Source organism: Rattus rattus, chromosome 8 (genome assembly GCF_011064425.1).
Source record: "Rattus rattus isolate New Zealand chromosome 8, Rrattus_CSIRO_v1, whole genome shotgun sequence".
NCBI classification, from domain to species: Eukaryota; Metazoa; Chordata; class Mammalia; order Rodentia; family Muridae; genus Rattus; species Rattus rattus.
The window spans coordinates 84,137,314-84,164,912 of NC_046161.1; the positions used below are offsets into that span (position 1 = coordinate 84,137,314).

Sequence of the window (27,599 nt, forward strand, 5' to 3'; positions counted from 1 at the left end):
TTGGATTCTGTTTGCAAGTATCTTATTGAGAACTTTCACATCCGTGTTCATAAGGAATATTAACTTCAGGACTTTGTGTGTTTTAATATCAAGATAGTAGAAGCTTCATAAAATAATTAATAAGTGTTCTTTCAGTATCTATATTATGGAGCGATGTGTTCGTTGAGAGTCTGGTAGAATTCTGCACGGAATCAATCTGGCCTTGAGTTTTTTGTTTGTTGGTTCGTTGGTTGGTTTGAGGCTTGGATGTGAGAATTTTATTTATTGCTTCTACTTCGCTAGGGGTTGTGGATCTGTTTAAGTTGTTTGTTTCATCTTGACTTATCTTTGGTAGATCATGTATATCAAGAAATTTCATTTCCACTTTGGTGGTGGAATACAGAGTTTTAAAATGTGTTATTACGATCCTATGAATTTTGTCAGTGTTTGTGGTAATCCCCTTTTCATCTCTAATTTTGGTAATTTGTTTCTCTACTCTCCATCTTTTCATTAACTTGTCTAGGATGTGTGAATCTTGTTGATTTCCCCCAAAATTCTTTATTTCATTGATTCTTTGTTTTTCCTTTATTTCTGTGTCATTGATTTCAGCCCTGGATTTGATTGTTTATTCCTTTCTACACTTTTTGTTTTTCAAGACAGGATTTCTCTCAGTAGCCTTAGCCCTTCCAGAACTAGCTGTGTAGACCAGGCTGGCCTCAAATTCACAAAGATCTGCCTGTCTCTGCCTCCTGAGTACTGGGGTTAAAGGTGTCTTTTGGGGCATTATTTCTTCTTGTTTTTTTTCTGGAGCATTTAGATGTATCACTGTTATTAATATGAAATCTCTCCAGGTTTTTTTTTTTTTAATTTCGGTGCTATAAACACCTTCCTTCCTTCTTAGACCTTCCTTCATTGTTCCATAGGTTTGGGGATGTTGCGTTTCTACTTCCACTCTCATTCAATTCTAAAGAGTTTTTCATTTTCAAGACTCGATTCTTGTCTTGATCCATTTTTCATTTGGTAGTGAGATGTTCAGTTCCTTTGAGTTCGTAAACTTTCTATTATTTCTGTTGTTGTATACATACATTGTACATATACATAAAGATATTAACATATTTTCTTTTACAGGAATAATTAGAATCCGCAAAAATGTCAGGTAAGATTTTATTAATTTCCTAAAATTTATTTTGTTATTTTTAGTGTCCATGTGTGAAGCTGGAGTTGCAGGCAGCTGTGAGCAGCCTAGTATGGGTGCTGAGATCTCCAGCTGGGTCCTCTGCAAAAGCAATAAGTACTCCTAAGAGCATGGCCCTCGCTCCAGTCCCAATTTTAACTGATTGTTTTCTTTGAAACGGTCTATTTTATTCTGACATGTTTGAGCTTTTACACCATTTGACCCTTTAGATATATGGGTATGCACGTTCACTCGAACATATTAATGCTCTGAAAGGAAAGGAGTAAAAACAGCTCACAGTTGCACGCAGGCCTGAAAGGTTTCTGAGTGTTTAACAGAAATCAGGTGAAGCAAAAGAAAGTTGGGAGAGAAATCCAGAGAGGAGCGCTGTGAGAGGATGTGGTGATCTTTGGCCTAGAGGCAAAAGAGGTGATGATTCTGCCTCACCGTTAGGGTCTTTTGTTTCCTCTGATATAAAATTCAGCCATGTATTTATGAAACTGAGGCCCTTCCTTACAGTGAGTCAAGTAAGGATTTCCTTTCATCTCAGCGAGAGAACAAGAGATAGTATAATACAATGGCTTCTGTACCATCCTTGCAGCCACCTCTGTGACACTGGGACCAAGTGGCTTTTAGGAAGAATTCAGTAAGAGTCTGAGTCGCAGCAGACATAGGCTGAACCAAGTCTGACTGATGTGTTGATGGCTGTAACTACTGAGAATTTATTTAAGGTTTTCGATTTAGATACCATGTCTCCAAAAGACTATAAAAATTAGCTTTATATTCCCAGTGTTCCTCAGACAAAGAACCTCTCTTGTCTGCAGGAGATTAACTGTGTAGGTGGGGGTCAGCAGGAGCAAGGAAAGCTTAGGCTGCAGCCACAAACACAGTGGGATGTTTAGTTTCCTTTTCAAAACTTACATTCAGCCCAACATTCATGAAATTTATTAACAGGCGCCTTTCATAAGAATTATGAGTGTATTTTCTGGTGCTTATTATAAGAGACAAAAAAGGCTGCATTTTGCAATCATGTTATCGCTTACTGTGTGGGTCATGTCCCTCTCTTCCTCAAGGTGTGGTCCCCACAGCCCCTGAGCAGCCTACAGAAGAAGCAGAAAATCAGGTAAAATCGACAACTGCTGTGCCCGATGCTCCTCCTGACTATAATTCTCATTTTGTAAGGTGAATCAACCTCTTCCGGAATACCATAAGCAGTTGTTAAGGTCAATTTCTCAAACAAGCATTTGATTCAACCAATAAATACGGAGAGTTGACAGCGGGCCAGTTGAACATATTCCTGTGAGCCCAGGCTGTGGATTGGAAGGCACGGAGGTTGTGAGTTGTCAAAGTAGGAATGATCCCCTCTGTTCTTAGTGGACAGTAAAAGAGAACACCACGGGGATGCAGAACAAGGTGCTGTCTGACACTACCAGAGTTTGGAAGAAAGCAGTGTTGGGTAAAGCCGGCTTTGATAGACAAGGAAATTACCCGAGTCTTACATAGAGTTTGTGAAGATCTGGTGTGAGGCACTATGGGTAAATGGCAGGGGAGACGGAGAAGGGGCAGAGCATAGCTGTAAGTAGGGACTCTGACACTATGGTATGGATTGTTATGTCTTAACACTATTGGTGGAGACTTGGGAGGGGGGACTCTCCCATAGTTCTAGAGTAAGTTTGGGAGAAAATAGTCATTTTAGGAAATAATCACACCACGTTCAAGGAACAAACACTGTTAAAATCAGGATCTGGTCACTATGGGAATTTCTTGGGTTTTCTCTATATCAAAAATAGGTGGAGTTAGGCATTTACCTCCGTCGTAGGAGACTTTGTCTAGAAAATGAAGGCCATGGGTTCAGTCCCAGGAGACGTCCTTCACATTAAACAGGTCGGTCAAAAATGGATTCAATGCCAAGTGTACTGCTAATGAATTGTCACCAACAGTGACAAGTCATTGTGTTTGCGTCCTAGTGGGTAGACCACATCCTTTAGCAATAGTTGACAGGACAGTTTTACACATGCCTATGGTTACTCTGTCACTCCTCTCTCTTCTGCTGAAACCTTCATCCAGGAAATCCCGTCCTACTTCAATCTCTGTCTCTCACTATCTCTCTGTGTCCCTCTCTCTGTCTTCCTTTCTCTGTCTTTCTCTAGCTCTCTGTGTGTGTGTATGTCTCAGTCTTCCTGCCCTTCGTGCCTCTCTCTCTCTCTCTCCCTCCCTTTCCCCCCTTTTCTCTCTCGTATGTTTCTGTCTCTCTTCCCTGTCTCTCCCTGTGTGTCCTGTGTGTCCCTCTGCTTTTGTGTCTCTCTTTTTCTCTCTGTTTCTGTCTCCCTCTCTCTCTCTCTCTCTCTCTCTCTCTCTCTCTCTCTCTCTCTCTCTCTCTCTGTGTGTGTGTGTGTGTGTGTGTGTGTGATACCCCACTTTCCCGCAACCATTAACTGCTAACAGTCCTCCAGCAGCTGCGAAGCCTCGTGAGCAGATCGCCACAGCTTTTGTGGGTCAGGAATCCAACAGCTGTGCTGTGTCTACAAGGCATTGTCTTTTTGCACCAGGCCTTCTTCATGTTCATCATAACTATGCCTCTGCTTTACTACTGGGCACATTTTGTCTAAAAAGTCAATATCATAACTCACTGGGAACATTGGTTAATGGCTTCCCCATCTCAGCAGCCTATATAGTACCTTCTGGTACTGTGAAAACCAGCCACCGAGGAGAAGGCTTCTAGTTAAGTTCCAGCCTGATTTCTGGGTCTATGTCTATATTCAAAGTGAATGCTTTGTATTTTGAGCAATAAGACTGTGCCATCAAGTTCAGTCTGGGGATGAAGAGCATTGGCAAGAACTTATCCTGTTTTTGCAGCCTGTGGCACCTCCAAGTCCAACAACTCAGCGAAGTGTCAATTCTAGCAGCATGAATCATGTTCTTCTAATTCACAGAAACCAGAAATAATATACTTGCAAATTTTGGTTTAATGAAATTATTTAATTCAAATAGCATTTATTTTCCAATCTAGTTCTGATTGTATTTTTCCAACCAGAAATAATGCCCTGTATTGTTTATTAAAAGCATAGTTAATAAATAAACCATGGTTACATGGAATCTATTGGAGAAGACGAAATAGTATGACTTTTTGAAATAAAAATCAATGGTAATACCAAAGATTATTAGGTATGAAAATCCCATAGGCAGTTTCTCACACTGACATTGGCAGAAAGCTTCATACTAGAGTTCTCTGTAAATTAATGTGAGGTATGGTGTTTATACAAAGTTAAACATGTATATTTTTTCAGTTTGTTCTCCTACAGAAATAGTCAAAACCATTACAGGCAATTTTCAATTCAGAAGGAAACATAATGTGCCACTTTCTTATACACAACTTTTCCACAATTTTTCTTCTTCATTTTTAACAGGGGTTAATACATACTTATAATAAAAATCACTCATTTATATAAATTTGTATATAATTTTAGGAAGTTAACCATTGTACTGAGTAAGTCCTTAACATAAGTTCTACTTTTCATCTGGCTACTGATCATCAACTATTATTACTTTAAGTGCTTTTATAGGAAATGTACAAGATATGGTAATTGACTCATTTACATAATATAATGATTAGTAGTCTTTAAATGAGGGTCTTGAAAATCTGAGGAAGGATCCCTGACTCCTAGTTCAGCACCCTCATAATAGTTCTTTCAGTAATTACAGTACATTCTTCATGATAAGCTTAAACTTAAAATGCCTCTCATTCTTCTTCTATAGATACTCATCTTGGTTCTCACTTAGTTTTAAGTTAACAGCATTTTAAATTACCATTACCAATCATTTAATTATATGTACTTTCAGTCTTTATCAAGTGTAGAGAGAATATCTTGTGTATTCTGTGGGATGCATCACCTGACAATTAAAAAGCCTCTGGCCAATGGCTTAGGCAGGAAATGAGAGGTGGGACATCTGGAAGGAGAAAGAATTCTAGGACAGAGCCAGGAGGGAGCTTCACTTGGAAAGATGTGAGGAGAGACACACAGGGTACCTGGGCACTGGTAACCAGCCAGGTGCTAGAATGTAGGTTAAAAAATATGGGTTATCTGTAGTCATGATCTAGTCAGAGTAGAGCCAAGGTATTTGGAAATATATTTTTTAATCTGAGTCTTATTTCTGGGAGCATGGGGCTTGGAGGAAGAACTACACCTAACTTCTACAATCAAGAACGCTATCCCTATCCTTACAAGCTGGTTTTCTCAGTGTTCTTTGGCATTCTCTTGAGTCCTGCATGGCTCCCCCTGTCTTCTGTCCACTCTTCCTCTTCTTTTTTATGCTCTCATGAAATGAACTTGATAATCCAACTAGTTTTGTGTACTTTGAGATACTTATAAATCCCATTCTGACCCATTTTAGTACATTACACTTCAGATTTTCCATTGCACCTACCTGGATACCACCATGTTCTCTGCATAGATACATGTTCTCAAACACAACCACTGAACCAAATTTGACATATTACTCCCATATTTGTACTTTGTTTTCCACACTTTGGAAGCAGGTAGGAACACAAACCAGAAACATTATCATTGTTCTTTAATGTGAAACACCTATTCTTTTTCCTCATGGCATAGAGTTCAAGATGTAGATACATAACATAAGGTCTGCCCTGCTCTCTAGCCTTGTCTGTGAACACCCCCACACAGCCCTTCCTTCTACAGAATTGAGCCTGCTTTGTTCAGTTCTTGTTCTGATCTTTGTTCTCATAAGACCTTTCCTTGCCATAGAGAGCCAGGGTGAATGAGTCAGCATTTATGTCATAGTTCATCTTGTCTTCATTGGTTAAAAGCCACTTCTGTCATCCCTTAATACACTATGCATTTCTCCGTGATTGCAGCAGTTAAGTGCTTTATAATAACCATTTGCTTTTCTTACAAACAATAATATGCTCCAAAATACAGAAGGCAGTAATGAGTGTGTAAGTCTCTGTCTGGCCTCAGTCAAAGCAACTGGCTCCTAAGGCTGATTTGATTAATGTTCCCTAGATAAAGTAATGTTTACCTCATAGCTTCATTTTAAGATAGCATTAGAGAATTGATTTTATAGTTCAAGACTTTATTAACAAGCTTTTATCATAGATTGGGATGTCACAGATTCATTTAACTTCAAAAGCTAATACCTAAATTGCAGGAATTTTGGTCCCCTGCACAACTGGTTATTTTTCTCAGTGTTGGTTAATACAAGACCACTTTGCTTCTATGAGTAGGGAGGAGAGGGGAGGGGAGAGAAATTTAAGGATTGAAATAGTTTTTGGCAGTAGAGTTGCGAGCTCTACAGCCCTCCACAGAGTCCCCTAATGAGTGTCCCTAATCCTTGCTTGTAATGCAGTTGGGAGAGTGAGGTAATGTAGTTAATAATATAGTAAATGTTATATAATGTAGAAATATAGATGCAGAAAAAGCTTCTGTCAGTTCGGCATCCTTTCATGATAAGAACCTCAAAGAAACTAAAACAGAAAAACCATATCGCAATATAATAATGGCTGTATAGGTGCCGTCTATAATTTATATTATACCAAATAAGAAAAAAAAAGTGAGTTTTCTCATTTGAAACATGGAATGGCGCCACTCTCTCCATCCTTACTCAGTTCAGTGCTTGAACTCTTAGCTAGAACAGTAAAACAAGAGAAAGAAGACTATAAAGAAAAAGGAACAAAACTCTAAGTACTCCTATTTGCAGATGACATGATTCTCTACTTAAAGGATCCTTAAAACGCCATCAGGAAGCACTTAGACCTAATAAACACTTTCAGCAAATTGTCAGGATGCAAAAACAGCATAAAAAACCAGTTGCCTTAGTATAGACCGATTACAGCTTGCCAAGAAAAACTCCATTCACAGAAGCGTCAACCTAACAAAACACCCAAGAACATATGTCCTAAGCATAAAGGTTTTAAAAAGTTAGGAAAGAAATGAATGAAGACCTGAGACCTCTCCTGCCCACGAAATGGCAGCTGTCATTGTAAAGGTGGTTGAATTATTGAAAATGATCTCCAGATCGCACACAACCCCAACAAAATTTCAATTTCATTCTTCATAAAACTAGAACATATAATACTAAAATGCACACAGAACCAAAAAAAAAAAAATAGTCAGTATAGCCTAATGTATCCTAAGCAGGGAAAAGCACCAACCACAACAGCAACAACAACAACAAGGAAAATGCCCAAATGCATAATCCCAAATTGTATTAAAGAGCTGTAGTCATTTTTATGATACTGGCACAAAAACAGACATGTAGATTGTTCTCCATTGCTGATCAAATGCTGAACAAAACTAATTTAGGTTTGGAAAGGGTTTGTTTCAGGTTCTAGGTCGTAATCCATCCCCTCATCAAGGGAAGCCAGAGCAGGCGCTCAAGGCAGGAGCTGAAGCAGAGACATTGGAGGAACTCTGCATATTGCATCTGACTTGCAAAGCTATGTCCTTGTACAGGGCCTGTGAGGTCCCAGGTCCACTGGCCCAAAGATGTCACTGCTCACAGTGGGCAGGGCCATCTAACATCAACATCATCTACTAACCAAGAAAATGGCCCAAAGAGATGCTCGTGGGCCCATCTGATGGAGGCAATTCTTCAGTGAAGGGTTTCTGTTCCCCAATGTGTCAATTTGACAACCAAGACTGGCCATCACATAAGCCACTAGAATGTAGGGTTCAGAGATAAATCTACAGTGACATAGCCACCAAAGTTTCAACCAAGTTGTCACAGTCATACACTGGGAGCAATTGGGTACAGCCTCTTTTAACAAATGATGCTAGGGAAACCGGACACTCATACATAAAAGAATAAAATTAGATCTGTATCTCTCATTCTACACACACACACACACACACACACACACACACACAATGGATCATAGGTCAATGTAAGACCTGAAATTCTGAAACTGCTATAGAAAAACTTCACAATCAAGACACAGGTTAAGACATTTCAAAGAAGGACTTTACAAGAAAAACTCCCAAGAACGGACAAATGGGGTTGCAGGAAATGAAAAAGCTTCTGTACAACCAAGGCCAAAAGGAGAATTATGAGCCAGTCTACAGAGCAGAGAAAACATTGCCAACTGCACATCAGATAGAATATTAATATCCAGAATAATAAACCGCAAAAATCAACAAAAACCTAATCTATAAATGAACTGAGAGGGCAATTCGGAAGAGGAAACACAAACTCCTGAAAACACTTTTAAGATTTCATTACAAGGGTCGGGAGGTACACAAACACAAAGGTCTCAGTGAGTGTGTGGAGGTCAGAGGCCAGGTCTGGAAGTTGGTTCTCTTTTCTTACTGAGTTCTGAGGATGGAACTCAGGGTATTAGACTTGTCCTGTAAATGGTTTTACCCACTTAAGCATCTGGCTAGACCCTAAAAAAAAATATTTGAAAAGGTGTTCAACATCTTTATGGTCAGAAATATGTAAATTAAACTTTATTGATATTTTGTCTTATCCCAGTCAGAATGGCCATTATTTAAAAAAGAAGTTAGCAAATGCTGGAGAGAATGTGCAGAAAAAGAAGGGTCTTTACTCAAGGTGGGTGGACTGAACGTGTAGATTCATGCGGCCACAGTAGAAATCATTGTGGAGCTTGCTCAGAAAAGTGAACAGAACCGCCACGTGACTTGGCTACATCATTCCCGGTTATGGACCTGAAGCACGCCAAGTCAGAATGCCATAAAGATACTTTCCTAGATGTCCATCAACAGCAGATCCAGCCTGGATGACTGTCAGCATATGAGGGAAGGAGAACCAGTGTAGTGGAGTAGAATACATGTGGCACGGAGACAGATGCTTTGGAGACAGGGAGGACCATCAAGGGGACGATAAGGATGAGGGCGCTTAGGAGGAGGTAGGAGGAGGACAGATGACTGGGGACAAGAGACAATGATGCATATGTGGAAATGTCTCACCGATAGCAAGTTGTATGCTTTAAAATTTAAAATTTAAAATCTAAAAATGCTTTATAAGGAAAACCTTAGTAGTCAGAGTGTTTGAATTCTCCGTTTGTCACATACTTGGTAGTGTCCTTCACAAATTACTCAATCCTCAGCCCAAGAAGACCTCTTAGCCTTTAATCCTTTAATGAATGTCTTTAATCACAGCACCTGGGAGGCAGAGACAGGTGGATCTTTCTAAGTGTGAAGCCAGCCTTGTCTACGGAGAGAGTTCCAGTCCTGCCAGGATATTTATTCATAGACTGGTGAAATGGCTCAGTGGTTAAGAGCACTGGCTGCTTTTTCCAGAGGTCTTGAGTTCAAGTCCCAGCAAGCACATGGCGGCTCATAATTATCTGTAAGGGGATCTGATGCCCTCCTCTGGCCTGCAGATGTATTGCAGCAGAATACTCAGACATAAAATAAAATAAAATAAAATAAAATAAAATAAAATAAAATAAAGCAATGGGGATCAAGCCAGTAAGCAGCCCTCCTCTGTAGCCTCTGCTTCAGCCCCTGCCTTGAGTTCTGCCCTGACTGCCCCTTCATGATGAAATAAACCCTTTCCTCCCTAAGTTGCTTAAAAAAATAATGTTCATACAAAATGTGTACATGAAATGTGTACATGGATGATGACAACACTGTTGTTAAAATCACCAAAGTAAACCTGAATTAAAGAACTGAAAGAATGCTATATATTCCACATCGCAGAATGCCAATCAACCATAAAAACGAATGAAGTATTGCAAGAGCAATGCATGTGCCATACGTAAATAGAATCTGAAAGCATACAGATGGAGAGAAACCTGACTCCCGGGTTACACACACACTGTCCACTACCATCTACACGGCATGCCCACCCTAGGCAAAGCACAAAGAACGGTTTCCAGAAATGAGAGAGGAAGAAATGAGAGTGACTGTTCAGATGAGAAGGCATCTGGATTTAGTCAGTGGGGATGGTTGTTCAACTTCTCCAGCAGGGAGAACAGCGGCGGCGGCGGCAGCAGCAGCAGCAACAGCAGCAGCAAAGCCCGCTGAATTATGTATTTAGAGAAGGATCGTCGAGATGTTTTTCTTTGTTACTTTGACTTGGACATTGTGTTTGATAACTGGACACTGGGCCAGGAATCTCTGTTTTGAGAATTCCAGGCTATTTTTGAAGCACTTACTGTATTGTGGCACAATTAAAGAAACGACCCCCAAATAACCCTCTTAGACATTTGACAGTAGTGCACTTAAACAACCAAGTTTTGAAATTTAGACCCCTTGTTTTTGTTTTTCTGTACTCCTGTCCGGCAAACATGACCTCAGCAGATGCGTTAGTTATTTTATAACATTTTAATAATCTGCATGCCCTTCTATAAAAACATGGGAAAATGCTGTTCCTGGGATTTTAAACGATTTGTAATGACAGAGACAGAGCTCATCAGATGTTGGATAGTGGTGGGGTGTGAAAAATTGGCCATAAATATGGATAAGTACTTTGGACTGAGCATCTCATAACCCTACCTTAACCAAGTTCACCAGCTGGGACCTGTAAGAAAGGCTGGGAGGGGGTGTCTGTTTTGAGGCTTGCTCAGGTCATGAGAGTGAAACCCTTATGAGTTAGTGATCTTATGAAAGATAGCACGAGATTGATGGCCTGGGTATTTCTGAAGGTATTCACCCCCGGCCATGAAGCGCATTAGCAAAGGCTAGATTTGCAGTTGATCTTGGAGTTCCCAGCTTAGAGCCAGGGAAGGGAATACTTGTTGAAACTACTCCACTTGTGGTGGTCTGAGGAAGAAACAAAACTTAAGAAATTGACTCTGAGAGAACCTGCCTGAGGACCAGATGAAAGGCAAAAAGAAGTGATTGAACAGACAGTCCAGGATACACAGTTAAGGACCCCTTTGCTATAAGCTGTAAATGACAGTGATAATTGCATGTTAGACCTCATGCTAACTGCATTAAAACCAATGAAATGCATGTATGATCCCTAAAGAAGAGACTCCTCATGAAGTGAGAGGCTGTCTTGTTTCTCAGTGTGTTGAACTTCATTACTATATCTGTGAAATAGGCATTATGACATCACAAGTTTTCAGAGGATCGGGTGAACTAATATGTGAATAATCCCCTTAGTGCATGGTTGATATTTGGGTACTCAGAGACCAGCAGGACTTACTTTCTTTAAGAACATGTTACGTGGTTATTTTCTCATGTAAAACATATATAACTTCTAATACACCACATTGATGATGCATAATACTTTCATATGTTTGAGAACACAGGCCCTGCTGGACCAGCTGCCCCTCCATCTGCAGGCTTGCCGATGGGATACTACGTTCCCCAGCAGCCCAGTGCCATCCCCTTGTACCATCCCACCGGTGGTACCCATCCAATCCAGTACCAGCCTGGCAAATATCCTTTGATGAACCAGCCTGCTCCCATAATGTGGATGCCAGGGCCAGCTCCAATGCCCAACTGCCCTCCTGGTTTGGAATACTTGGCTCAGGTACTCTATTAAATCCAAAGCATTTTTCTATGAAGTATGGCCCTGGGGTTTAAGGAGAGGGAACAAGATGTTGGCTAGAGCACACAGGGAGATAAGTCGCTGACAGTAGAGGCTGGCGGTGGTGGCTTTACAGGTAGCCAGTGAATACAAGGATGCGTTCATAGGACATATTCGTTCTTGATGCAACAAACATAACTTTCAAAGTGTTCAATGTGGCTTTCTGAAAGAAATTAGAAAACTAGGAATGAGAGTCACTAACCTGATGCCATGCCATTTACTTAAAAATAAAACATACTCATTAAGAAAACCAAAGTAAGAAGAGAACACTAGACAAAGGGAGGGGGAATCATAGAATGTTCAATGCCTTGGCTTCTTCTCAACATCTCGGGCTCTCTTTAACACCCCTGAACCTCCAAGCACATAAATTTAAATAAGTATAAAATGTTGCTTCAAACTAAAATCCGTGTCCCTTTTATAGGGCACTCCACAGTTTCTGTGTCTATGATGATAGAATAAGAGCTAGTGTGAGATACAGTTTTTGTACAAATGATATTTGAAACCTGCAAAAGAAAACTTGTTGGTGAAAATAAGATAAAGCTAATTGTGGAAGTGCCTTTTGAATTTATAAGTCTCGTTTTGCTTTCGGAAAAGGAGGTATTTTAAGTACATTAATTAGAAGGACATCTCAATTTAATGTGCTCCGTGTAGTTAACTAAACATTTTTGTAGTTGACCTATCAGTTTCTAGTTCTCCCTGTGGAAGAGACCTGTTCGTCTTATGTGTTGAAAATCAGAGTTACACTGTTGTACTGCAGATATCTGAAGGTCAACGGTTAGAATAGAAGAATTTGAATCTTATGGGAATGATATGTCTTATTAAAGTTGCTTAAACAAACTTAGTTGATGCATTTGTTATTCAAAAGGCTTTCAGAAGTGACTACAATGAATCTCATTTAGAAAGCCCCATTTCTGTACCCAATGAGATATCCAAAGATTTTGAAACCCAAAACCTTTTAGAAAAGGTGTGTCATTATCCCCTTTTTCTCTGAGAGTAAATCAACATATTTCATGAATTGTTTTTCCTTTCAGGAATTATTTGAGTTTAAAATAAATGAGAATGAAAGAGGTTTGGAAGCAGACAAACCTGGCTTTTATTCCTCTCTACATTCACTAACTCTAACCTTGTAGTCTTCAACTCTTATTATCTATGAAATGGTTTGGTCAGTGGCAGCCTGTAATGTTGCCGTGAGAAGTTTTAGTGGATAAACTGGTAATGGCCGTCCTTTGGTTAGCCAGCAGGCACGTTCTACAGATGCAGGCTCTGGGCACTATTAGTTGTTCTTGTGTCATTCCCGTGTTTGCTGTCTTGAGATCTCTCACACAGATCACATGATACTTTGTTAAGACTACAGAGAGCCCTTACCCACGGCAGCTTTAGAATATTTCCAGAGCTTTGTCTTTGCAGGGACTCTGCCCGTTTGTCTATTCCTTGCTGGCACAGCCACAGTAAGAACATTTTGCCCTTCAGTAGATACTTTTACCACATAGTAGATATTTTTATGTTTCTATATTCTAATTTCTTAGTATTTTACAGAAGAAACCGCAAACAACTTTAGCAGCCATTTTGATATCTTATATGAAATGACCCTGCAATGTCTCCTTATTAATTTATATCAGCTTTATATTAAACATGAATCATGTCCTCCTATATCCTCTTTGAACTAATCACCCCATGTGTCATCCATGACCAGTTGTTTTAAATCTTGTTGTTACATTCATATAGCTTTCATTGTTTGATGAATTTTGATCAAATGCAACATTTTAGGCAGCATCCGTGCTCAGTGATCTAATGATCTAAACGACTTAGAATTATGTTGATAATGATTCCTCTGTCCTAGAGGGAACTCTTTATCTTTTGCTGGGATGTTTTGAAGTGTAACTGATATTAGAACCATCAAACTGTTCATCCTTAATGTGACTCCAATCCCATTCAAGTAGAAGTTTCTTTAATGGCATTTTGTTGATGGACTGCTATCTTAGAATGCTTCCTCTCCTTCAAATCTTACTCACATGGTGCTACCCTCATGGCTTCGATACTAAAATGTGCCCTCCAGCAAGAACCTGGTGTGTTAGTGACCACGGTGCTTAACCACCGGGAGAGGCACTCAAGAAACCATGTGAAATGGAGACTCCTATTCAAGGCTTACCTTGGCTAGCTTACCTTCCCCAAACCACAATAGAAACACATGCTCTGTGTCTAACTTATACTGTGTCGCCCTGACTTGCTACTGTATGACCATCTCAGAGAAGTTGATGGAAAAACAACCTATTCCTCTGTGCATGAATATGGCTTCCTCAACATGTTGTCACTGTAGCAAGCAGATGTTTCCCTGATGTCAGTCAGCTCTGTCCTTTAATGTGAAACTGTTTTTCTTATTTAGACACCTCTGTTAATGTTTATCTAGTTGGATGCAGATGAGATAATCTCAATTGATTCCATGTTTAGATTCCATTCCATTCAGTTTTCAAAGAGATTCTTGGCATCGATGGATACATTTTAATTATTTTTATTTTATTTCATGCATATGGGTATTTGGCCCGCATATGTATCTGTGCACCAATTGTATGCCTGATACCCATAGAGAAGAAAAAGAGAGTCGGATCCCATGGAGCTGGAGTTACATACAGATGGTTGTGAGCAATCATGTACCTTGTGGGACCCAAGTGACTTCCTCTGGAAAGACAGCCATCGATCTTAAGGCTGAGCCAACTCTCCAGATCCTGATTGATACATTTTAATATTGCATCATCACATTCTTTTCTCTTGCTGATAAATATTATCTCTGGCTTTCTGTTTTCTAAATGCTTTTGTTCTGTCCCCACAGTTGGACAATATACACGTCCTTCAACATTTGGAGCCTCTGGAATGTATGTATAATTCGTTTTGTTTCCCATTGTGTTTTGATTAAGGTATTTTAATCTGATAGAAATTTGTATTACTTCATACCTACTCCCTTATTTTATGCTGATGGGCTTTTAGTTATTTAAGGAAAGAAAACAGTTCTCTGTTATGTTAGAGTCATAAAAGCAATAAAGTGAATTATTATATATAGTCTTATCTGTCCATACCCCATGCACTGATGATCTCTTGGACTCCAAAAGGACTTACATCTAACCTGATTGGCTCCCTTGTAGCACTGCCCCTTTCCCTCTTCTGCATTCACCTTACTTAGATGGGTGCAAGAAGGAGGGGAAAGGTGGACTGAGCTAGCCAGAGCCCCACCATTCACTACAGTCAGTGGCAAAGAGAAAACAGAATCTAAGAAGGCCTGGCTATTGTTATAAGTCTGGAAAGACAATCGCTGTCAGGTAGTTTTGTTCTCAGCTCCCAACAGGCCCCTCGTGTTCAGGGTAGGAGCTGGCTCTGCCCTCTGGGCACAGCACAGGGACTTTGGTCATTCTGGATTTATTTTCTTATTTGCAAGTACCATGTCTCCAGTCATTTCATCCATTTCATGAGCTGACTAAATCATGGACTAGTGTGTGATTCCGTTAAACTGGTTTTATTATTAACATTTTTCTGAATTCTGATACTCTAGGAACATTGTATCAACTATTACATTTATGTGGGGAAACTGTAAAAATAATTTCATATTAAATTTAGCAAATGTTTAACATTCTGAAAATGCTTAATGGGTCACATGGTTGCATTTCACATTTTCACCTGAAATTTTTAAAAGTCTATTTGCCTTAAGCCCCAACCATACTACTATCATTATTACTACCATGAGTACCATAACAACTGCTAGTTCTCTTCCTTCTCCTAATCTTCCTCTCCTCTGTCTCCTTCCTCCTCCTCTTCATCCTTCTCCTCCTTCCTTTTTCTTCTTTCACTTAAGTAACAAAGACTGTCTGAGCTCCCCCATCCCCCAAACTGGTTCTAACTTAAAATCTTTTTCTCATCCTAACGTTTAGTGATGACACGCTTTGAAACTAATAATAGATATGATATCAAGAACAACGTAGACCAGATGGTTTACATCGTAACAGAAGACACAGATGACTTTACCAGGAATGCCTATCGGAACCTCAGACCCTTTGTGCTCCGGGTCACTGACTGCCTGGGCCGAGAGATCATGACCATGCAGAGGCCTTTCCGATGCACCTGCTGTTGCTTCTGCTGCCCCTGTGCGAGGCAAGAGGTCAGAGAACCTGGGATTCATAGTCACTTCCCGATCTGCGTATTACAGGGTGTTTGGCTTCTTTCTAAACATGCGAGGAAGCATTCTAGGCCTACCACTCAGAAAGAAACTAAAACCCAGTAGTGGAGAAGGAGGAAGCTGAATTATATCACAAGACAGACCTTAATGGTTTTCCTTTTTTCTGTGATTAGATAGGTGGTGGGGATGGGGAAGGTCAAGTACAACTTGAGGCTGTTTTGACAGTTGCCACTTTCTGATGAGTTAGATAGGGATGGACGGTGATCACATGCTTTATAGTGGTATCATCACATTCCCCAGATGAATCATAGCCTACACATTTCTGCAAAAATGAGTCTTAAAAGTAGATGAAATGCCAGACAGAAGTACCCTGCAGATGATAGAGTCAGACCTACAGTGTACGTGCTCTCTCTGTGTTGTGTTTTGGTGCTTCTCCTGTGCCATAACGCAATAAAAAAGAAAAAAAAAAACAAAAAACAAAAAAAACCCAAAACAAAATAAAACAAAACCCTGGTAACATACCTGTGCATATGTAGCAGTCTCTGTGAGGCCATATGCATTGATTCTGTCATGCCTGGAAGATGCTGTGTCCTCAGAGTCATTTATCACCTCTGGTTCTTAGAATATTTCTACCTCCTTTTCTGAATAGATCCTAAGGCTTGAGGTTGGAAGTGTTGATGAAAGCATTCCAGTTAGGGCTGAGTGTTCCTACCCTCTCATCTCTGCACATTGGCCACTTGTGGGAGTCTGCATCTGCTTATAAGCTTTTCTCTGAACTATGGGTAATATGTCATTAAGAGTCATTTTGTTGCTATTTTCTGTAAGCACAATAATAGTAAGTTTTCTTCTATACCCATGGCCTATCTGGTCTTGGGTTCTTGGCCACTTGTATTTCTGATATGGATCATTAAGTATAATCACTGGTCATGAAGTATGGTCTTCTTAATTAGTTTTTGAATTCAGCTTCCAATATTTTCCTGAGAGGTTTCTGTCTGGTGCTCTGTGGGTTTCTTTTATGTTCTGTCATTATATGGTTTTGATATCAAGGGAATACTATTTTCGCTCAATTACTCTTGTTGGTTATCACTGGTCTGATTAAGTTATTTATATCTTCTTGATTTAATTTTGTCAGATCACATGCTTAAGCTGTTTGGAAAGTTTTCCTAGCATTGCCAAAAGGTACTTTTAGATTACATTGGACTTTGTTTTCCCTTGTCTGCAATTTTGTGAATTTCTGCCCTTTTAATTTTGGCTCATGTGGCTAGGAATTTTTCAATCTTGTTTATCTTTTCAAAAATAAATCATTTTAGTTGATTTCGTGTATCTTTTCAAGTCATCAATTTTTCTGCCCTAATCTTTATAATTACTTAGCATCTCCCTCATTTGGATTTGGCTTGCTGTTAATTTTCTAGAACCTTTAAGTGACTCATTAGATTATTTGAGACCTGACCTTTAGTGGAAGCCTTTCTAGCTCTAATATTTCCCTTACATGTCCTGCCTGCATCCTGGTTATTTTAGTTTGTTACTTGGTTGTTACTTGAATTTAAATGTATTTTTATTTCAGTTTCCTCGATTTCTTCAGTGATCTGTATTCATAAAGTGTGCAAGTGTTTGTGTCATTTCAATAGTTTTCCTTGATGCCATTTCTAGTTTTATTCTGTTGTGATCTGACAGAATATAAGGAAGTGTTTCAATTCTCTTGTAGCTGTTAAGGTTGGTTTTGGGGCCTACAATGTCACTAATTTTTACAAAACGTTCCATAAATTAGTGGAAGATGATGGATGACATAGCTTAGCTGTAAAGTTACATAGTTTTTAGTTGTAGTTTATGGTTTGAAAGAAATCTTGACAATGTTAGGGGGTTGTTGAGGATTCTCACTATTACCGTATCAGGACATATTGGATCTTCCTCTGCCTATAAATGTTTGCTTTATGAAATTGGAATTCTCAATACTTGATGCCAAAATGATTACAATTATATTTGTGCTGATTAGATTGGTGTGAACATCATACAAGCCAGAGTCATTTCAGAAAAGGGAATCTCGGTTGAGAAAAGTACACTTAAACTATTACTGGGAACCCAAGTTCAGTTTCCCAGCACCCATGTTGGGCAGCACATAACCTTTAAGTGGTTTCTAAGTATTTTTGGCAGGGCCGCCTTGGTTGCCTTGCAGGGCCTTAGTGAGTGCTTGTCTCGAAATGTCTTATTTCTCCATCAGTTTTAAAACGTAGCTTGGCTTGGTTTTAAGCTTAGCTTGCAATCCTGTTTGCCGTTGTTTATTTTCATTCCATAATTTCCAGGTCGTGGAGTCGATGGGAAGAAATCTGATACTATTGTGTGTCTTTTCCCAGCTTGGTGTTTTCCCACCATAGCCTTTGTCCCTTGTTACGTGTTTTTTACATCTTCACTGTGATATGTCATGGAGAGGTTCTCTTCTGCTCATTTTTGTTTGTGGTTCTAAAGGCCTCTTAGGTTTGGATGACTTTCTCTTGATATGCCATCATTTCTAGGATTTAGATTTTATCCATTCCTTTTCTTCTACTCCATGGATTCTTAGACTTGGTTTCTTGAACGTATCCCAGAAATCTTGGAAGTTTTGGTCATAGGTATTAATTTATATATACATATGATATGTGTATATATGTGCATATGTGTATATGCATATATATATATATATATATATATATATATATGAATGTTCTGTGGCCTTCTCCTTGTTCTGAGTCCCTCAATCTCACGTTCTTGCTTTGTCTTGTCAGTCACGATGCTCTTCATTGTCCATTTTATTGCTTGATTGATTGATTACGTTCTCATTTCCATTATTTCTCTTTGATTGTTTTTAGTAGTATTATATCCCTTGTTGATTTCTTCCTCTCTCTCATTTCCTCACTATGCTAGCCGTCCTGTCTGGGCCCTGAATTAGAACACCTAGGGTTTGCAAATCATGTGTTCATAATGACATGTAAATGGCATGATAATTGAGTTCTTCCCTGACAGAATGCATTTCAGATTTGCCAATACACACCTGTCTCTAACCTCGATTCCCAATAGATAGCATTGGGCCTGCCCATCAGTATTTTCTGTTGTTCTCAATACTCTTTTGCAGTTATTATATTTGTAATAGGAGCTTTGTATTTGAGGTGAATCTCTCAAATCCTTGTTTTTCTCCAATGTAGCAGGCATTTATTGTCAAATATATTTTGGTTTCAGATCACACACTTTGCATTTCTATAAAGGAGGTCAGAAATCGATTAAATTGATTAAAGTCAACCAGTACAGCAAAATTACAAATTAATCAAACTTTTGTCCAACAATATAAGTAAGATATTTTTCTTTTTCATCCGTTTTTTTTTTTTTTTTTATTTTCCTTGCACAGCCTCCTCACCTGTGGAGACTCCTTTATCGTCATTGCAGAGTGAAGTCCCAACAGTTTCCTAACCACGGAAATGGTCTCCACTAACAAACTGCCCACTTACCCTTGTTTTCACCACTAGTTTTTGGCAACCACTATTCTATTTCATCCTGAAGTTCTGCAGTTTGTTTCTCGAGGAGGTCATACAAAGTGAAGCATGCATTAATCACCTATTCACAGCATAATACTTCACTAGCATGCCAACTTTAAGGTTTTTTTGCTTCTTTTTTCTTTTTTTCTTCAGAGCTGGGGACCGAACCCAAGGCCTTGCGCTTGCTAGGCAAGCGCTCTAAATCCCCAAACCTTGAGTTGTTTTTTTTTTTTTTTTTTTTAAATCTTATACTGGGTAGACTTTTTATGAATATTTGGTTCTAGGAACTATCCAATTGTATTGTATAGGTACAGATATATATATTTGTATATATATATATATTTGAATAATATATATGAATTGTACACACTTATACACACACATATATATGTACTATATATATATACACACATATATATATATATGAATAATGGTTTTGACAATGCAAAGCTTTGTCGTCTTGTCCTATGTTGTATAAAATCCACTCCCAACACCCTTCTGAAAGTGCAGAAGAAGGCAAGAAAGCAATCACACTTTCACTTTGGATTTCTAAGAAAGAATTTCATCTATATAACTCCTGTTATTAAAAGAGAAAGTCTCACCTTTTATAAAATTTTAATGTATGGACAATTAAATGGAACAGGATAGTGCACAGTATTTTAAAGTCATTAATAAAAGGCAGCTATGCACCTCTACGTGGAGGTTTTTAACTGTGATAGCCCAGCACCCTGCCCCTTCCACATACTTTCTGTGCTTTTAGCTTCTGTAGATCAGTGTAGTCTGAAAGGTCAATGGCGCGTTTCAGAAACAAGCAATTCATCAGCTGAATAGTATGGTAAATTCTGGAATATGAATTACTCTTTTGTGCAGACTATTGAAGATAGACATACCATGGGCACAGTGGCAGTTGAAAGTGGACATTCACACAATTTCTATTTTAGGACAGAGTGTTGAACTGTTCTTTTGTTAGTAGCATACTGTGACTAATTGATAGATTGAACTTTGATATAGCATGTATTTATGGTAAAGCATGGTATACATTGGGTTCAGAACTCTTTGTACTTGAGTCGGGAGATGGGGAGTATCCTACAGTTTTCACAACACTTCATTTTCTTTTGTTATTCTAGTTGTCTGTAGGGGACTTATGTCTGCTGGTGAAGATTTTCTTAAGTTAACTGGTAAACTTAATGGAGTTAGAAGAAATGAGAGTCCTAGATGAAACAAAGGCCAGAGTTATGGCACAGCCACATGAGTACCAGTAAATTCATTGAGGGTCTTCTTAGCTTTGAGTCCTTCAGGGTTGGCTGGAAGAGGTGGTGTATCTGTCCAGACAGCGCTGTGTGTCCTGTTACTAACAGTGAGCTTAGATAACTGGAATCCTATATCAAGCAATTAAGCAGTAATTAAGCCTGTTCTTTTCCCACAATGAAACATGACCTCACCTCTTTAGAGTGCTTTCTGAAATACAGCCCTGCAAGCTGTCCCCAGGGAAACAATGCGTCTTTCCTTCCCAACATCAATTCTCCTTGCCCTTGAATGACTGAGAACAAATCCAGGTGTGCGTGCATGCCTACATGCATGTATGTGTGTATGCACGTGTGTGTAGGGGGTGTGCACACAAACACGTGTGTGCATGTGTGCATGCACATGAATTACACCCGGGTGCATTGTGTACATGCAGCATCCTAACCCCTGTCACTGTTTCATATGCAGCTGGAAGTGCAGTGTCCTCCTGGAGTCACCATTGGCTTTGTGGCAGAACACTGGAACTTATGCAGAGCCTCTTACAGCATCCAGAATGAGAAGAAGGAAAGTGCGATGAGAGTGCGCGGTCCATGTGCGACCTATGGCTGTGGCTCTGATTCTGTTTTTGAGGTAAATATATGTCAAAACTAGTGCCTCTACTCTCCTCACTCCCTTCTTTCTATATCAGATCCCACCATATTCTTCTGCAGATTTTCCTGTGAATGAGTCAGGTATTATGAAGAAAGAATTAGGAGTTGACATCAACCCTTTCCACATGGTTCCTTATGGTCACTTGACATTTTTCAAAACAATAATGGCATTGCCTTTTTAAAAACAAACATCTTTTCCCCATTTAGAACAATGAAAACTTTTGGGAATAAATTGTATCAATTTATTCTTGGTGTGTATCGTCTCTTTTCTTTCTAATGATTTCTAGAATGCATATATGTATTTTGAAATGCAAAATTCTAAGAACTATAGCCCTTAGTACATTCATAAGGACATAGATGAATGACAATGAGTGACAGGGTTATATTATAACATTTTCTCAATAAAAAAGGACATTTTGTTTTGCATTTATCCCAGGGACTACCAAAGATTTCATTAGAAAAGAAGGGCTGATGTTTGGGGGCTTTCTCAAATTCCTTTAACAGGATGAGGTTTGGCATACAATAAACATACTCCTTCTCCTGCTTCCTATGATAACAGAAAGTTTTCATTTCATATTGCCACTTAATAAAGCACTGCTTACTAATTAACAGTATGGTAGAAAATGACAACAAACCAGATTCCTGGTGGGGCTGTGTGTGAGCATTCTGTTATGGGTAATATTAGCAGCTATGTTTGGGGGTATTTCTACTGAGTTCAGTGTCGGTGTCTGTCTTTTAGAAGCTGCCACCCATTCTTAAACCACAGTCTGCTAAGATAGGGTGGGTGTGTCCCACAAAGGCTTGAGTGAGTGGTGGACAGTATATGATTCAGGACCTTTAGTTTTGCTTATAGGTTCCCTTGGTTGGATGTGACTTTGTATTCCCAAATTCTCGTCCTGTGCTACAGAAAAGAATTGAACTATCAATTCAAGTTGTACCTTCTAAAAGAAACCCCAAAGAAAGTATTTAAGGGTTAGGAAAATTCACTAGGTTGAGGATTTTAAGATATAACTGAACTCAGTTACTAAACAGTTTCGAGACAACGCAAAAAAAAAAAAAATTCTCATTGGAAATCGTGTCATTAGTGTTTGTTCCTACATTATGAATTGGAACAGCACAAACTGCTTCTAAGAAAAGGACAGAGACACGTCCCTTGGTGCTTTTCATAAAGACCTATTCTTGGCATTGCAGGTCAACTCTCTAGATGGAGCGTCTAACATCGGCAGTATTATCAGGAAGTGGAATGGCTTTTTATCAACGATGGGAAATGCAGACCACTTTGAGATTCGCTTCCCTTTGGCCCTGGATGTGAAAATGAAAGCAATGATCTTCGGCTGTTGCTTCCTCATTGTAAGCCGTTCACTGGGGCGTTTGAGAGAATTATTCCTTATGGCGGGAAGCAGTATTCTCTAGCAGAAAATTCCTTTTGAAACCTGGCCAGCTTCTGTCTGTGCCACTTCTAGGCACGCGATTGGCACTGGGTGACTGGCTTTACTCATGTGTAGCAGGGACAAAAATGCTGACCTTTCCAGGGTGATGAAGCAGCTGAGTACAGTCTGCTGGGGCACACCTGGAAGGTGTCAGATAGACAGTGGGCGCAGTCGGCTTCATTTCCTATTGGTTATCACTCCCGCTACTTCGAAACAGCTGTCCTGTAAAAATCCATATAAGAGAGTAACTGCAAAACAGCTGCCCCCTTTTCTCTTGCGTGTCAACTACAGTCATGCTCACCAACGTTCCATCACCCTTTGGCTTACCTGAGGTTTTCCTTTGGTTAACGATAACATTATAATTGGTGCTGAATAGGAAAAGCTTACTATCTGTCTCCATGCTCGCACGTTAGCTGCGCTCATAAATATTTCATTAGACTTATTTACTGGACTAGCATGTTCCCATGATAAACTGTGAAGGCTATGACATGCATTAATATAGTTATTTCTCTTTGCCATCCATCTCTCAATCTAAATATAATCCCTTCTCCAATTGCAGGATTTCATGTACTTTGAACGCCCTCCTCCGCGACGTTCATCAAGATAGAAGATCAGATGAATCATCAGTTGAAAACAGAATCAGAGAAATTTGCATCCAGCTTATAGCCTTCATTTATTAGCAAGTGTATTCCTCTGGCTTGACACGTGTCTCAGTTGAGTATTTAGCAGCTTGGGACACTAGGTTATTCTGAAATGGCTGCTTCATTAGCCCAATCAACATACAGATACGAGCGATAAGCAATAGGCACGTGAGCTATGGGAAAATGACGCCCTTAGTTCCCAACTTAACAGATACAGACATAACACGTCTTCTATATCTGTCCCTCTCTTCTTCATTGGGACAAACTTTATTCTAGGTGAGAGGACTGCTACTCTTACCCGTCATCTTTAGGAGCCAAGAGGTGCACAGAAAGAATGTGCTTTAATGTGCAAAGGAAATGTTTCTCGTGCGCATGCACCAGAACACCGTTCTGCAACGTGCATACAAGTTCATAAAGTTCTCAGTGGGTGAATTTTATTTTATTACATAATAAAATGTATTCTCTTTATAGGCAGTTTATATTTTCTATCCATATTTCTTCATCCTCTCAGCTGGGCAACTCAGAACTACCTATGTATGAAGGCAGGATGAGGGTACCAGGGAAAGTTGATCAGGGCCACAGCCAGATAAGGTCTTGGCATCTTACAAACCTTGTGCGTTTGCTTCCTCAGCAGATTTAGTGTGAATTCTCTTATTTACACAGGCCTTATATCTGGATGTTTATCCTGATGTCTGTCTGGAATTATCTATTGTATTTTTTATCTCATTTGATTTTTTTTCCAAGATCCATCTAAAGATCAGGATGTCCTTGTGACGAACAGTTCATAAAAACTGAATGTATAAATCCCGTCATCGTTCTAGTACTGCTTGACTGTTTTGCATGCTGAGAGACCCATTATATACAAACAGTAAGAAAACACAGTAAATATATTGCTTCCATATTTTCTCCAGATTATCAGTGAGGACAATGGAAGACCAGCAGATTTGTACCAAGGACAGTGTATTAAGAATCCACTGATTTGATTAATGAGTCTCACATCTTGGCTTTCGACCTCCACATAGATTGTGTGTGGCATTTTTTTAAATTGGATATATCCTTTTAGAGTTTATTAAAAATAAAAAAGGTTTAAGTGCTCTTGGGTTGGGTTATCCTGAGAGAAGGGATTGAGCCAACAGGTCTTTTTTGAAATAACAGACAGGTGCTTCAGCTTTAATTATACTAATGTTTTTTATGAGAAAGATTGTCTTCCTCAGTTATTTACTTGCTGCTGTTGACATTTTATAAACACAAAATCATGAGTTCTAGACTAACGCTAATTACCTTATATTTTAAAATGCATCTCTAATTTTAACTAGACGTGTACGTTTTCTGTGTGATATCTCGTACTTTGCATATAAACCAGATAAACAGCATTCTGAGAGCTCAGGTATAAACCTGTCATTTTACCCACGCACACCCCATTCTAACACTTGTACCGCGTTGATAGCGAAGGTCAGAATGCTTTCTATTTCTGTGCTTCATACTTTAGTGTTTACGATGCTAAGCCGTCTCTAACAGCAAAAATTCTTTATCATGATTCACGCAGTTTCTATATCTCAGTAGAATTTCATTGTATCAAGACAACTTCCTTAACTAAACAATAAACGGAACTTGTTTTTTAAAAAGTTGAGTGTTTTCTTGTTCTTTTGGGTCTCTTAGACTTTTAAGTATGTAATAGAACTAATAGTAAGATGGTATTTTGTTTTATTTTCTGAGTTGTGACTGAGTCTGAATGCTTTCCACAGAGATTTTTTAGGGAATTTCTTATTTACTAAGTAAGCTTATTGCATTTTTTTGTAGATATTGTACAGTAATCACTAACATTTCTTTTCAACATTTTGTCAACTATTTGATAGTTTTATAAATGCATTTTTATCATACCCACCTTAACCCTTCCCACTAACTGCTCCAAGTTGTATTCCCACGTCCAACACCGCTACCTCAGACCCATTTCCACACCTGCACCACTACCTCAGACCCACTTCCACACCCTGCACCCCAACCTCAGACCCACTTCCACACCTGCACCCCTAACTCAGACCCACTTCCACACCTGCACCCCTACCTCAGACCCACTTCCACACCCTGCACCCCTACCTCAGACCCACTTCCACACCCTGCACCCCTACCTCAGACCCACTTCCACACCCTGCACCCCTACCTCAGACCCACTTCCACACCCTGCACCCCTACCTCAGACCCACTTCCACACCTGCACCCCTACCTCAGACCCACTTCCACACCTGCACCCCTACCTCAGACCCACTTCCACACCTGCACCCCTACCTCAGACCCACTTCCACACCTGCACCCCTACCTCAGTCCCACTTCCACACCCTGCACCCCTACCTCAGACCCACTTCCACACCCTGAACCCCTCCTCCAGCCCACCTCCCACCCCTGCACCCCTACCTCAGACCCACTTCCACACCCTGCACCCCTACCTCAGACCCACTTCCACACCCTGCACCCCTACCTCAGACCCACTTCCACACCTGCACCCCTACCTCAGACCCACTTCCACACCCTGCACCCCTACCTCAGACCCACTTCCACACCCTGCACCCCTACTTCAGACCCACTTCCACACCCTGCCCCTACCTCAGACCCACTTCTACACCCCTGCACCCCTATTTAGATCCACTTCCACACCTGCACCCCTACCTCAGACCCACTTCCACACCTGCACCCCTACCTCAGACCCACTTCCATACCTGCACCCCTACCTCAGACCCACTTCTACACCCCGCACCCCTATTTAGATCCACTTCCACACCTGCACCCCTACCTCAGACCCACTTCCACACCCTGCACCCCTACCTCAGACCCTCTTTCATTTTGTACTTGTCTGTTTTTAACACTTGTATTATCATATTGAGAATTGCGTATGCACTCTATATTTTATCATTTCTACCTCATATTCCCCGGTCCAATTTCCTTGTTCCTCCCTCTCCCTCTCAAATACATAAGCCTCTCTAGTCAACAGACAAATTCGCACACAGCTTGCTAAGTCCATTTAGTATTGTTCTTATGTGCATGACTTTAGGATTGACCACTAAGAATTGGACAGTGTGTTAGGGGCTCCTTCTGGGAAGACACTTTATCCCTCTTTGAGGTGCGCATCATCTATTGGACAGGCCCTGTGAGATTTCCCCCATCCATGCAGGAACGTCCATTAGTATTTGCCATTGTGTGGGTTTGTTTAGAAGACCATGTTATGATCTCTGCAGCGCTGCCTGTCATGTATAGAAATTATCATCTCACTTCAAACCTTGCTCTCCTGTGGTTTGCACATTCTTTCTGCCCCTCTTCAGAGATGCTCCCCCACCTAACCTCTGGGTAGGGTTGTGTTGTAGCTTGTATCAGTTGTGGATGGACTCCACGTGGTCAGTCCTCTGGTCTCTGGATAGTTGTCTCCTTCAGGGACAGACTTCATTTGTTACAAAACGAAGTTTCTTTTGCAAGTGTTTATATTGGTTTCTATTTGCTTAGAAGTCCCTTCACACCCCCATCAAAGAAGCGTCTTTGTTTGCAAGAGAATGTCACAGAAATCCACAAGTGGTCAAAAGTCAGAGAACAACCAAGAGTCTCTTGTCCAGCCCCAATTACAATCGACATTTATTTTGTTGAGATTTTCATACGTGAATAATATATTTACATCACTTTCACCATATTCTCTCCATTCTCTAAATTCCTTGTCCCTCTCATTCTGTATTTACGACACACTCAGGGAATGTCACAGAAGAGGAGGCAAAAAGATTTTGATGAGAAAGATTGATTCCTCAGTTATTTACTTGCTGCTGTGACTTTTTATAAAAAAAAAAAAAAAAAGCCACGGGTTCTAGACTAAAACTTATTACCTTGTATTTTGAAATGCACCTCTAATTTTAACTAGAGATGTACATTTTCTGTGTGATATCTTGTACTTTGCATATAAACCAGATAAACAGCATTCTGAGAGCTCAGGTATAAACCTGTCATTTTACCCACACACAAACCAAAGGAACAAGACATTTGCTATGATGTATTTTCTTCTGAAAGAACAAAGGATTAAGAAGAAAGCATGAAATGTAGGTGTTAGGGACAAGGACTGGGACGGCTTTGGGGAAGATAAGGAAGTGAATATGATCAAAATTCTCAAGAAAGTTATTAAAATGTTACTTTTAGAGAGTCTTCTTTGAGAGGTGAGAGCTACACTTATCTATGACATTAAGATAAATCCTTAGGCTGTAATTGGGAATTATACCCATGTAAGAAAATGGCAGCCACAGGTCCCCTTTTAGAGTCTGCAACATCG

General features: G+C 39.8%; 2 protein-coding genes across 2 annotated transcripts; both read left to right on the top strand.

Moving 5' to 3' along the window:
* The first annotated feature begins 1,128 nt into the window (after positions 1–1,128).
* Plscr4 (phospholipid scramblase 4) lies at positions 1,129–24,922 on the top strand. Its single transcript, XM_032911497.1, has 8 exons — positions 1,129–1,135; positions 2,227–2,330; positions 11,384–11,614; positions 14,499–14,541; positions 15,589–15,815; positions 21,050–21,211; positions 22,423–22,581; positions 23,221–24,922. The coding sequence occupies exons 1-8, from the start codon at positions 1,129–1,131 to the stop codon at positions 23,266–23,268; spliced, it is 981 nt and encodes a 326-aa protein (XP_032767388.1). The 3' UTR covers positions 23,269–24,922.
* Positions 23,675–26,064, top strand: LOC116908237 (extensin-like). The gene is made up of 2 exons (XM_032911499.1): positions 23,675–23,725; positions 25,216–26,064. Exons 1-2 carry the CDS (start codon positions 23,675–23,677, stop codon positions 26,062–26,064), a joined length of 900 nt encoding a protein of 299 aa, XP_032767390.1.
* Positions 26,065–27,599: the final 1,535 nt, after the last annotated feature.